The 14509-nt window shown below is 45.6% G+C and overlaps 1 protein-coding gene across 2 annotated transcripts in view; it reads left to right on the forward strand.

Annotated features, from left to right (window-relative positions):
* The first annotated feature begins 1252 nt into the window (after positions 1-1252).
* The window catches only part of LOC112246167 (neuropilin-2), a 320170-nt gene continuing 306913 nt past the window's right edge, over positions 1253-14509 (forward strand). For both annotated transcript variants that reach the window (XM_042320049.1, XM_042320048.1), the window contains exon 1: positions 1253-1842. In XM_042320049.1, the coding sequence (XP_042175983.1) occupies positions 1770-1842 (73 nt within the window). In that variant the 5' untranslated portion in view covers positions 1253-1769. The remainder of the gene's footprint in view (positions 1843-14509) is intronic.

A 14509-nucleotide genomic window follows, 5' to 3' on the forward strand; every position in this document is an offset into this window, starting at 1 on the left:
TGGGTCAGCTACACATTACCATATTACCATTCCACTGCCTGGCAGCATTTTCAGAGTACAGTTACACACAACTGTACTGTCAATAAGTAAAATGGTTTGCACTCCGAAAGGTATTTCCCGTGTGGAAAACTGGTGGAAATGTACTTTGAATGACTTTGTAAACTCGCAACTTGTCATTAACATTAAGGGATGCATTCTGCATGCCTGGCCTTTTGCTGACATCAATCTATCTCCATATTTTCCTTACGTTAGGGAAAATCAACGAGGGACTATGCATTCTAAGGAAAATAATGAACCACGTGACGCGGCTCAGAAATAGAACATATTAGATTGAATTGAATTATAGCGTTACAGCGCGTTACGATTATAGCGTTACAGCGCGTTACAATTATAGCGTTACAGCGCGTTACAATTATAGCGTTACAGCGCGTTACAATTATAGCGTTACAGCCGTTACGATTATACCGTTACAGCGCGTTACTGTTACAGGTGCGTTACAGGGAAATGCACCTCAAGCCAATTAGAAATTAGTATTCAGCAATGACATGGTATAAATGGATTATTCTCAGAATATGATGGTAACTAAATGACTGTATAATGCTTGTTCATATTGCCTAAGAATACCAAAAGTTTACATCTAAGCACACAGGAGTCCTGTCCAGTTCTCTCCATAAATAATAATTACGCCAACCAGCCTGTGGTAACTGTAGCCTATGTACGCTACTAACATGTCATTTCATGAGCTTGGGGCTGTGTTTGCTCCGCTTCTGTTTTTCCTTCCGTAACTGTCTTTTTATAAATGAAAGAAAGAGCTCCAGTAGGCAGTGAGTGGTCCTCTTTAATCAGCGGCTGTGAGGAGGCGGGTCGAGGTGCTGACTGTAATGTGATAGCTGCTCCGTTCTAACGCTATTACATACACATGCTGCCTGGCTTGGCTGCTCTCTCAGCGCTGCTGGAAAACCGAGCCTTCAAACTCGGACAGAATACTCCGAGCAGAGTAGAGGAAGGAGCTACGAGCGGGGACTGCGGGAGAGACAGAGTAGAGGAAGGAGCTACGAGCGGGGACTGCGGGAGAGACAGAGCAGAGTGTTACTTATAGAATAAGGGGTGTTTCTAACGGCAAAAAAAATAACGTTTTTGATGAGTGCTGTATGGAAGAACGGTTTTACGCACTAGCCTTGGACAGTTGGACTGTTTCGTTTAGATTGTGATTATTTTTGGGGGGTGGGTGGGGGGGGGTGGGTTTTTTTTGGACAAGTAAATGTACCGGAGGGAGAAAGTCAAAGGAAAGATAAGGACATATGTTGTCACTGGGTTTCGAGGCAGCCAAAAATAAAAACAACTCACTTCAGATATGAGCTCACGGAACGCGTCAAATCAGTGGACTAAAACCGCTACGGACCTTCTGAATTCATACAGATGATTTAGTTTTAGCTGTGTTTTGTCTAGTGCTTTATTTCGTTGGAATAGAAGATCCTCTGGGTGATATTTATGTTCTATTTAAAAAAACAATCTTGTGGCGGGGTAGAATGGTTTTGAATCTATTGAATTATTGAATTGAAATAATCTGGGAAAAATATTACAATTTTTTTTTAAGAGGAAACAAAATAAGGTGGTGGAAATCGCCGTTGTGGAGAACCCCGACCACAGACAGACCCTTTCTCGGTGGAGACGCGTGAGTGGAGAAAACAGTTTGGAAAGGTACGAGGAGGACTTTTACTGCGAGTTCTTCTCTCCAAGATCGGAAGACTAAAACTTCACCCAGCAACATGGATATATTAACGTGGCTGTGTGGATGTTTACTGGCGGTTTGCTTACCACAAGTAGTTCTCGGTGAAGAAGGTACGTGTTTTTATGGAGCGAGTCCGTTCGCAGCCCCACAACGGCTGTTCTCACAATTGGGTTATGTGCCATTTGAAATATGACTTTGAACCGCTTTGCTTCAGCAAAATATTGCCCATTATAAATACATCATTATATTTCCTTCTAAAGCCTTCGGAAAATAAGGAGAGAACAGTGGTTTTCCCTAGTCTAGTCTTACCGAACTAGTCTTTCCTATTTTATTTAGATATGGATTGAAATCTCGTTCGGTCTTTCAGCATATGTTTTAATTTATCAAGTTCAAAATGAGGGTTTTATACCTCACAGACAGTCAATTACTCAACGACATGTAGTGACAGAATCTGCTGTGTGTTTTAAACGTTGGAGCTGTCAGCGGGACTCGACGTGCGTAGAGACCGCCGCGGCAGTTCTCTTTAGGGAAGGTGATTCCTAGCGCCGCGGGCGTCATCGGGAGCCGGTTTAGTTCTCCGGGGGGAGTCGGGGCTGCTGGAAGTCTTACATTTCCTCACAAAACCTACGATAAAAAAAAAAAAAGTGAAATAACGTTTCACCTACAATAGCAATATGCCCAATATTTCACTGAGATTATAATATAAATGTTTTAGTGTAGTGAGGGATTTAGAAACAATGTATTGTGTTCTGGTTTCATCAGGACGTCTGTTGACATTCTAAATGTTCCCTGTGAGGGTTTAGATACGAACAGTCAACGGGTTAGCTTCACATGGAGGCCAATCTACACAAACAACCTTTGTTATAATTTAGTAGGATAATTCAAATCCAACATGTTCTTAATCGTCAGATTAACCTTTGATTATATGAGTGGATTATGTTTGGATTTAATTTGACTGTCTTGGTCTAATGATTTGTGTTTAGATGTTCACTTTAAATGTAATTTATTCCAGTCTGTTTAGTGTAAACCTAATGGTTTATGTTTCCAATATTGACATGATTCCTATGTTATTTATCATAATCATGTATAGGCTTGCTACAGCGTTACCCCTCGGGAGCCTGTTTTATCTCCTAACAATCCATATAGCTTGTGGCTAAAATGCGTAGGCATTGTTTCAATTGATTGCTGTCAAATGATAGTTTGTTTCTAGGAAATCAGAACATGATTTGCGTCTGTTTCACGACGTAGCCCACAGCGGGAAGAGAACGTCTTTAAAGTTGCGTGAAGGTAGTCAGCCTTTCACTTGAACCGGTGCTTGTTTTTTTGGCCATTTGAAACGGATCGACTTTATGTTAAATGTTTCTCTTGAGAGCCGAATGTAGAGGCTGGAGTACCTTGACAGAGATTAGTACGGTGTTGAGCTCCATGACAGGGACGGTGTAGACAGACCCTGAAAACTAAGCAGCCTAAACGTTTGTGAGGAAGACTTCTGTTTTTTCTTGTCTATTGGATTTCACGGATCCCGTCTCTTCAAAATCGAATGACATGTTGTTTTCTAAATAATCTCAAACATATTTCAAAGGTATATATATATATACATATATTTTTGCGCTAAAACCAAATTAATATATATATAGTTAGTACATTGACCATATATCGTACAATAGTAATAACATTATAATAACACGATGCAATGTTGATCATGCTACAGTTATTGAAATACTTCACTATCTTATCTTTTTCCATTAGATACACTTTATAATGAATTGACCTTTATATCATAGTAATAACATGGTAATAAAACACACATTTTATCCATCATAATCCATTCATCATGTTTGGAGGAACATTTCTTTTTACCAGGGGCGTTGGAAGGTATATAACCCTACCGTAAGCTATTACCTTATTTTCAAGAGGAACGGCTTTGAACTAAACCAGTGTGACGCCTCAGGGCATCTGGAACAGTAGCCAAATATCAGTAGCTCTTTCTGGGAAGAAAACCATTAGTTTAGCCTGGTGCTGCTGCTCTCCTTCCTTAATTTATACCGATATGAAGAGCTAGACAAATTAAACAACTTGACGAGACTGAATGCTGTGTGTGTGTGTGTGTGTGTGTGTGTGTGTGTGTGTGTGTGTGTGTGTGTGTGTGTGTGTGTGTGTGTGTGTGTGTGTGTGTGTGTGTGTGTGTGTGTGTGTGTGAGACAGAGAGAAAGAGAGAGAGACAGAGAGAGAGAGAAAGAGAGAGAAAAGGAGAGAGAGAAAGAGAGAGAGACAGAGAGAGATAGGCGTTCTCTCTGATTCAGCCAGGGTATCTCATCATATGGGTAAATAAACCTTTTGCTAATGATCAGTTGACATATCCTCTCACTATGGAAGTGGAAACAATGATTGGCTACTGCTAGTCAATTACAGAACTACAGACAGAGAGAGCTTCCTACATAGTTCAGGCAGTAGGAAGCTCTCTCATCCATTTATATGCAGATGATACAGTCTTATACTCAGCTGGCCCCTCCCCGGATGTTGTGTTAAATGCTCTACAACAAGCTTTCTCTGCCCTTAACCTTGTTCTGAACACCTCCAAAACAAAGGTCATGTGGTTTTGGTAAAAATAATGCCCCTCTCCCCACGTGTGATTACTACCTCTGAGGGTATAGAGCTTGAGGTTGTCACCTCATACACATACTTGGGAGTATGGCTAGACGATCCACTGTCCTTCTCTCAGCACAGATCAAAGCTGCAGGCTAAGGTTAAATCTAGACTTGGTTTCCTCTATCGCAATCACTCCTCTTTCACCTCGGCTGCCAAACTAACCCTGATTCAGATGAGCCTCCTACCCATGCTAGATTACGAAGACATCATTCATAGACCGGCAGCTAAGGGTGCTCTCGGGCGGCTAGATGTCCTTTACCACTCGGCCATCAGATTTGCCACCAATGCTCCTTATAGGACACATCACTGCAGTCTATACTCCTCTGTAAACTGGTCATCTCTGTATAATCGTCGCAAGACCCACTGGTTGATGCTTATTTATAAAACCCTCTTCGGCCTCACTCCCCCTATCTGAGATATCTACTGCAGCCCTCATCCTCCACATACAGCACCCGTTCTGCCAGTCACATTCTGTTAAAGGTCCCCAAAGCGCACACTTCCCTGGGTCGTACCCCTTTTCAGTTCACTGCAGCAAGCGACTGGAACGAGCTGCAACAAACACTCAAACTGGGCAGTTTTATCTCAATCTCTTCATTCAAAGACTCAATCATGGACACTCTTACTGACAGTTGTGTCTGCTTTATGTGATGTGTTGTTATCTCTACCTTCTTGACCTTTGTCCTGTTGTCTGTGCCTAATAATGTTTGTACCATGTTGTGCTGATGCCATGTTGTGTTGCTACCATGTTGTTGTTATGTTGTGTTGCTCCCATCTTGTGTTGCTACCATGTTGTTGTTAACTTGTGTTGCTACCATGTTGTTGTTATGTTGTGTTGCTACCATTTTGTTGTCATGCTGTGCTACCATGCTGCGTTGTCATGTGTTGCTGCCTTGCTATGTTGTCGTCTTAGGTCTCTCTTTATGTAGTGTTGTGATGTCTCTCTTGTCGTGATGTGTGTTTTGTCCTATATTTAAATGTTTATATATTTAATCCCAGCCCTCGTCCCTGCAGGAGGCCTTGTTCCTTCTGGCAGGCCGTCATTGTAAATAAGAATCTGACTAGTTAAATAAAGGTTCAATGACAGAAACAAAAAATTAATCAGTCAGTGCCTTTTACAGGATTATAATCCAGTGTTTTCTACAGGATTATAATCCAGTGTTTTCTACAGGATTATAATCTAGTGTTTTCTACAGGATTATAATCCAGTGTTTTCTACAGGATTATAATCCAGTGTTTTCTACAGGATTATAATCCAGTGTTTTCTACAGGATTATAATCCAGTGTTTTCTACAGGATTATAATCCAGTGTTTTCTACAGGATTATAATCCAGTGTTTTCTACAGGATTATAATCCAGTGTCTTCTATAGGATTATAATCCAGTGTATTTTACAGGATTATAATCCAGTGTTTTCTACAGGATTATAATCCTGTGTTTTCTACAGGATTATAATCCTGTGTTTTCTACAGGATTATAATCCAGTGTTTTCTACAGGATTATAATCCTGTGTTTTCTACAGGATTATAATCCTGTGTTTTCTACAGGATTATAATCCAGTGTTTTCTACAGGATTATAATCCAGTGTTTTCTATAATCCAGGTTTTCTATTATAATCCAGTGTTTTCTATAATCCAGTGTTTTCTACAGGATTATAATCCAGTGTATTTTACAGGATTATAATCCAGTGTTTTCTACAGGATTATAATCCAGTGTTTTCTACAGGATTATAATCCAGTGTTTTCTACAGGATTATAATCCAGTGTCTTCTATAGGATTATAATCCAGTGTATTTTACAGGATTATAATCCAGTGTTTTCTACAGGATTATAATCCAGTGTTTTCTACGTTGTCTTGTCTGGCTGCGTCACGTGTAGAGGCTTGGTATGTTATGTGGTGTTCTATCTGTCTGCCTACTCATGGTCCAAGTTCAGTGTTTACTAGAACTGAACAGCTGCACCATGGGAATGCATTTCTGTGTGTGTGTTTGTGTGTGGGCTCACTACTTAATGTTCAACAGTTTGAGAGGAGAATGTTGTTGTTCTGGTCATGGAGAGAATTGATCCTCTCTTAATAACTTAACGCGTTTGTTTTCACACTTTACATTAGCAGATGTCTCTCCTTGTTTCGATTACCAGAGATTTTATCCTTTCTCTTGTACACAGTGGTATAAAATCTATTTAAAAGTCATTTGATTGTATCCTAGTTCTGGTTAGCTGGGTAGTACATTGTGTTGTTTGTCCTCCTGAAAGAGGAAGAAGGTGCTTACCCGTTCCTCTCTTCCCCATAAAATCCTTCCCTCAACCTGGATGTGTTTTGGGACCTCTTTGTCTCTCTGGCTCTCAGATCTTCTTTGTAGTTTTCCACCGTGGTTTAAAATAAGGCACCTGGCTCCCCACCTAACCCTGGGTCACGACCCCCCACCTAACCCTGGCTAGGGTCACGACCCCCCCTACCTAACCCTGGCTAGGGTCCCCCACCTAACCCTGGCTAGGGTCACGACCCCCCACCTAACCCTGGCTAGGGTCACGACCCCCACCTAACCCTGGCTAGGGTCACGACCCCCCACCCTGGCTAGGGGTCACCCTGGCTAGGGTCACGACCCCCCACGACCCCCCACCTACCCTGGCTAGGGTCACGACCCCCCACCCCCCTGGCTAGGGTCACCCCCCACCTACCCCACGACCCCCCACCTAACCCTGGCTAGGGTCACGACCCCCACCCCCCCTGGCTAGGGTCACGACCCCCACCTGGCTAGGGTCACGACCCCCCCACCTAACCCTGGCTACACTACCTACCCTGGCTAGGGTCACGACCCCCCACCTAACCCTGGCTCGGGTCACGACCCCCACGACCCCCCACCTAACCCTGGCTAGGGTCACGACCCCCCACCTAACCCTGGCTAGGTCACGACCCCCCACCTACCTGGCTACCCCCCCCACCTCACCCTGGCTAGGGTCACGACCCCCCTGGCTAACTAACCCTGGCTAGGGTCACGACCCCCCACCCTAACCCTGGCTAGGGTCACGACCCCCCAACCCCTGGCTAGGGTCACGAGGGGCTAGGGTCACCTAACCCTGGCCCCCCCCACCTAACCCTGGCTAGGTCACGACCCCCCACCTAACCCTGGCTAGGTCACGACCCCCCACGACCCCCCACGACCCCCAACCCTGGCTAGGGTCACGACCCCCCCCACCTAACCCTGGCTAGGGTCACGACCCCCCCCCCTAACCCTGGCTAGGGTCACAACCCCCCACCTCACCCTGGCTAGTGTCACGACCCCCCACCTCACCCTGGCTAGGGTCACGTCACCTAACCCCCCCCCCACCTCACCCTGGCTAGGCTCACGACCCCCCACCTCACCTGGCTAGGGTCAAGACCCCCCACCTCACCCTGGCTCAGGTCACGACCCCCCCCACCTCACCCACTGGCTAGGGTCACGACCCCCCACCTCACCCCCCCACCTCACCCTGGCTTGGCTCACGACCCCAACCTCACCCTGGCTCGGGTCACGACCCCCCACCTCACCCTGGCTTGGCTCCCGACCCTGGCTTGGCTCACCCCCCACCTCACCCTGGCTAGGGTCACGACCCCATACCTCACTCTGGCTAGGGTCACGACCCCCCACCTCACCCTGGCTAGGGTCACAACCCCCCCACCTCACTCTGGTTATGGTCACGACCCCCCAAATCACTCTGTTATGGTGTGTGTGTGTGTTACAGACAGACTGTGATGAGGGGATGTGCTTGGTTGTGTGTTATGGTGTGTGTGTTACAGACAGACTGTGATGAGGGGATGTGGTTGGTTGTGTGTTACAGACAGATTGTGATGAGGGGATGTAGTTGGTTGTGTGTTACAGACAGACTGTGATGAGGGGATGTGGTTGGTTCTGTGTTACAGACAGACTGTGATGAGGGAATGTGGTTGGTTGTGTGTTACAGACAGACTGTGATGAGGGGATGTGGTTGGTTGTGTGTTACAGACAGACTGTGATGAGGGGATGTGGTTGGTTGTGTGTTAAGGTGTGTGTGTTACAGACAGACTGTGATGAGGGGATGTGGTTGGTTGTGTGTTACAGACAGACTGTGATGAGGGGATGTGGTTGGTTGTGTGTTACAGACAGACTGTGATGAGGGGATGTGGTTGGTTGTGTGTTACAGACGGACTGTGATGAGGGGATGTGGTTGGTTGTGTGTTACAGACAGACTGTGATGAGGGGATGTGGTTGGTTGTGTGTTACAGACAGACTGTGACTAGGGGATGTGGTTGGTTGTGTGTTACAGACAGACTGTGATGAGGGGATGTGGTTGGTTGTGTGTTACAGACAGACTGTGATGAGGGGATGTGGTTGGTTGTGTGTTACAGACAGACTGTGATGAGGGGATGTGGTTGGTTGTGTGTTACAGACAGACTGTGACTAGGGATGTGGTTGGTTGTGTGTTACAGACAGACTGTGACTAGGGGATGTGGTTGGTTGTGTGTTACAGACAGACTGTGATGAGGGGATGTGGTTGGTTGTGTGTTACAGACAGACTGTAATGAGGGGATGTGGTTGGTTGTGTGTTACAGACAGACTGTGATGAGGGGATGTGGTTGGTTGTGTGTTACAGACGGACTGTGATGAGGGGATGTGGTTGGTTGTGTGTTACAGACAGACTGTGATGAGGGGATGTGGTTGGTTGTGTGTTACAGACGGACTGTGATGAGGGGATGTGGTTGGTTGTGTGTTACAGACAGACTGTGATGAGGGGATGTGGTTGGTTGTGTGTTACAGGGGCCTACCTGCCTCATCATACTATCTGTAACATCAGAGAGAGAGAGGGAGGGGCCTACCTGCTTCATCATACTATCTGATACATCAGAGAGAGAGAGGGAGGGGCCTACCTGCTTCATCATACTATCTGATACATCAGAGAGGGAGAGGGAGGGGCCTACCTGCTTCATCATACTATCTGATACATCAGAGAGAGAGAGGGGGGCCTACCTGCTTCATCATACTATCTGATACATCAGAGAGGGAGGGGCCTACCTGCCTCATCATACTATCTGATACATCAGAAGTGAGGGGCCTACCTGCTTCATCATACTATCTGATACATCAGAAAGGGAGGGGCCTACCTGCCTCATCATACTATCTGATACATCAGAGAGGAGAGGGAGGGGCCTGCCTGCTTCATCATACTATCTGATACATCAGAGAGGGAGGGGCCTACCTGCTTCATCCTACTATCTGATACATCAGAGAGAGAGGGAGGGGCCTACCTGCTTCATCACACTATCTGATACATCAGAGAGAGAGAGGGAGGGGCCTACCTGCTTCATCATACTATCTGATACATCAGAGAGGGAGGGGCCTACCTGCATCATCATACTATCTGATACATCAGAGAGGGAGGGAGAGGGAGGGGCCTACCTGCATCATCATACTATCTGATACATCAGAGAGGGAGGGAGAGGGAGGGGCCTACCTGCTTCATCATACTATCTGATACATCAGAGAGGGAGGGAGAGGGAGGGGCCTACCTGCCTCATCATACTATCTGATACATCAGAGAGGGAGGGAGAGGGAGGGGCCTACCTGCTTCATCATACTATCTGATACATCAGAGAGGGAGGGGCCTACTTGCCTCATCATACTATCTGATACATCAGAGAGAGAATGGGAGATCCTCAGCACATTTCATGGTTGCTGGGCAACGGGCAGACGAAAGACAGACTACAGCTTACTGAGGACAGACGGACACACAACCGTCTCCGATGTGATACTCTCCCCACCACCCCGACTTTCTGAAAAATCAACTCATATTTTAATTACGGAATGGGATCACTGAATGAGTTCATCTTTCATTATTTCAACCTCATTCAAATGTTTGTAGCCTATTTTCTTGTTGGAAGGAAACCGACTCCTTGGAAACTATGAGGGAAATTCATCTGCAACTCTCTGAAAAACAAAGTCAGATATCTGCAATTCAGGCCAACAAACAAGATCCAGTTTAATCTCGCGAGGCGGGCAGGAAGTTCTGAAACAGGAAACATACCATAGAGTTATCAGGATGAGAGAGTCAGAACATACCATAGAGTTACCAGGATGGGGGAGTCAGAACATACCATAGAGTTACCAGGATGAGAGAGTCAGAACATACCATAGAGTTACCAGGATGAGAGTCAGAACATACCATAGAGTTATCAGGATGAGAGAGTCAGAACATACCATAGAGTTACCAGGATGTGAGAGTCAGAACATACCATAGAGTTACCAGGATGAGAGAGTCAGAACATACCATAGAGTTATCAGGATGAGAGAGTCAGAACATACCATAGAGTTACCAGGATGGGGGAGTCAGAACATACCATAGAGTTACCAGGATGAGAGTCAGAACATACCATAGAGTTACCAGGATGAGAGTCAGAACATACCATAGAGTTACCAGGATGAGAGAGTCAGAACATACCATAGAGTTACCAGGATGTGAGAGTCAGAACATACCATAGAGTTACCAGGATGAGAGAGTCAGAACATACCATAGAGTTACCAGGATGGGGGAGTCAGAACATACCATAGAGTTACCAGGATGAGAGAGTCAGAACATACCATAGAATTACCAGGATGAGAGTCAGAACATACCATAGAGTTACCAGGATGGGGGAGTCAGAACATACCATAGAGTTACCAGGATGGGGGAGTCAGAACATACCATAGAGTTACCAGGATGAGAGTCAGAACATTCCATAGAGTTACCAGGATGGGGGAGTCAGAACATACCATAGAGTTACCAGGATGGGGGAGTCAGAACATACCATAGAGTTTAACAGGATGAGAGTCAGAACATACCATAAAGTTACCAGGATGAGAGAGTCAGAACATACCATATAGTTACCAGGATGGGGGAGTCAGAACATACCATAGAGTTACCAGGATGGGGGAGTCAGAACATACCATAGAGTTACCAGGATGAGAGAGTCAGAACATACCATAGAGTTACCAGGATGTGAGATTCAGAACATACCATGGAGTTACCAGGATGAGAGAGTCAGAACATACCATAGAGTTACCAGGATGGGGGAGTCAGAACATACCATAGAGTTACCAGGATGAGAGAGTCAGAACATACCATAGAATTACCAGGATGAGAGTCAGAACATACCATAGAGTTACCAGGATGAGAGTCAGAACATACCATAGAGTTACCAGGATGGGGGAGTCAGAACATACCATAGAGTTACCAGGATGAGAGTCAGAACATACCATAGAGTTACCAGGATGGGGAGTCAGAACATACCATAGAGTTACCAGGATGAGAGTCAGAACATACCATAGAGTTACCAGGATGGGGAGTCAGAACATACCATAGAGTTACCAGGATGAGAGTCAGAACATACCATAGAGTTACCAGGATGAGAGAGTCAGAACATACCATAAGGTTACCAGGGTGGGAGAGTCAGAACATACCATAGAGTTACCAGGATGAGAGAGTCAGAACATACCATAGAGTTACCAGGATGAGAGAATCAGAACATACCATAGAGTTACCAGGGTGAGAGAGTCAGAACATACCATAGAGTTATCAGGATGAGAGAGTCAGAACATACCATAGAGTTACCAGGATGAGAGAGTCAGAACATACCATAGAGTTACCAGGGTGAGAGAGTCAGAACACACCATAGAGTTACCAGGATGGGGGAGTCAGAACATACCATAGAGTTACCAGGATGGGGAGTCAGAACATACCATAGAGTTACCAGGATGGGGAGTCAGAACATACCATAGAGTTACCAGGATGGGGAGTCAGAACATACCATAGAGTTACCAGGATGGGGGAGTCAGAACATACCATAGAGTTACCAGGATGGGGGAGTCAGAACATACCATAGAGTTACCAGGATGAGAGAGTCAGAACATACCATAGAATTACCAGGATGAGAGTCAGAACATACCATAGAGTTACCAGGATGGGGAGTCAGAACATACCATAGAGTTACCAGGATGAGAGAGTCAGAACATACCATAGAATTACCAGGATGAGAGTCAGAACATACCATAGAGTTACCAGGATGAGAGTCAGAACATACCATAGAGTTACCAGGATGGAGGAGTCAGAACATACCATAGAGTTACCAGGATGAGAGTCGGAACATACCATAGAGTTACCAGGATGGGGGAGTCAGAACATACCATAGAGTTACCAGGATGAGAGTCAGAACATACCATAGAGTTACCAGGATGGGGGAGTCAGAACATACCATAGAGTTACCAGGATGAGAGTCAGAACATACCATAGAGTTACCAGGATGAGAGAGTCAGAACATACCATAAGGTTACCAGGGTGGGAGAGTCAGAACATACCATAGAGTTACCAGGATGAGAGAGTCAGAACATACCATAGAGTTACCAGGATGAGAGAGTCAGAACATACCATAGAGTTATCAGGATGAGAGAGTCAGAACATACCATAGAGTTACCAGGATGAGAGAGTCAGAACATACCATAGAGTTACCAGGATTGGGGAGTCAGAACATACCATAGAGTTACCAGGGTGAGAGAGTCAGAACATACCATAGAGTTACCAGGATGGGGGAGTCAGAACATACCATAGAGTTACCAGGATGGGGGAGTCAGAACATACCATAGAGTTACCAGGATGGGGAGTCAGAACATACCATAGAGTTACCAGGATGGGGGAGTCAGAACATACCATAGAGTTACCAGGATGGGGGAGTCAGAACATACCATAGAGTTACCAGGATGGGGGAGTCAGAACATACCATAGAGTTACCAGGATGGGGGAGTCAGAACATACCATAGAGTTACCAGGATGGGGGAGTCAGAACATACCATAGAGTTACCAGGATGGGGGAGTCAGAACATACCATAGAGTTACCAGGATGGGGGAGTCAGAACATACCATAGAGTTACCAGGATGGGGGAGTCAGAACATACCATAGAGTTATCAGGATGTGGGAGTCAGAACATACCATAGAGTTACCAGGATGGGGAGTCAGAACATACCATAGAGTTACCAGGATGGGGGAGTCAGAACATACCATAGAGTTACCAGGATGAGGGAGTCAGAACATACCATAGAGTTACCAGGATGAGAGAGTCAGAACATACCATAGAGTTACCAGGATGAGAGAGTCAGAACATACCATAGAGTTACCAGGATGGGGGAGTCAGAACATACCATAGAGTTACCAGGATGGGGAGTCAGAACATACCATAGAGTTACCAGGATGAGAGAGTCAGAACATACCATAGAGTTACCAGGATGAGAGAGTCAGAACATACCATAGAGTTACCAGGATGAGAGAGTCAGAACATACCATAGAGTTACCAGGATGGGGAGTCAGAACATACCATAGAGTTACCAGGATGGGGGAGTCAGAACATACCATAGAGTTACCAGGATGGGGGAGTCAGAACATACCATAGAGTTATCAGGATGAGAGAGTCAGAACATACCATAGAGTTACCAGGATGAGAGAGTCAGAACATACCATAGAGTTACCAGGATGGGGGAGTCAGAACATACCATAGAGTTACCAGGATGAGAGAGTCAGAACATACCATAGAGTTACCAGGATGGGGGAGTCAGAACATACCATAGCGAGAGTAAGAGGATAAATAATGTATTTGATTCTGTATTTTCATTCCCACTTGGCTGCTTAGCACCGTTTACTCTTGTTTAGACTGTGTGTGTGCACGCTTATGTGTGTTTGTGTGTGTGTGTGTGTGAATGCTTATGTGTGTGTGTGTGTGTGTGTGTGCACGCTTATGTGTGTGTGCCTATCACCATTTACTCTTATTTATGGAGGGGCATGTTGTGATCATGTACAGAATGAACAAACCACAAACCTGCAGGAAGTTAGCTAGCAGACAGCGGTGGACAGGAAACAGTATTTGTTTCTGCTGCTAAAGGGACAACATCACTACTTCTGATCGCAGGAGGCTTGGAAAACGGATGGTGGGTGGGAGAGGAGGGAGGATGAAAGGGGTTTGTAGTGCCTGATGCTGCTGTTGACTATACGTCTGTCTACAGGAGACACAAACACACCTCTGTTCACCTCTCATCAGGCCTCCCTTTCTCCCTCCCTGTCTGTCTCTCTCCTCACCAGGCTCCCTGTCTGTCTCCCT

This window comes from Oncorhynchus tshawytscha, linkage group LG03 (assembly GCF_018296145.1).
Source record: "Oncorhynchus tshawytscha isolate Ot180627B linkage group LG03, Otsh_v2.0, whole genome shotgun sequence".
Lineage (NCBI taxonomy): Eukaryota > Metazoa > Chordata > Actinopteri > Salmoniformes > Salmonidae > Oncorhynchus > Oncorhynchus tshawytscha.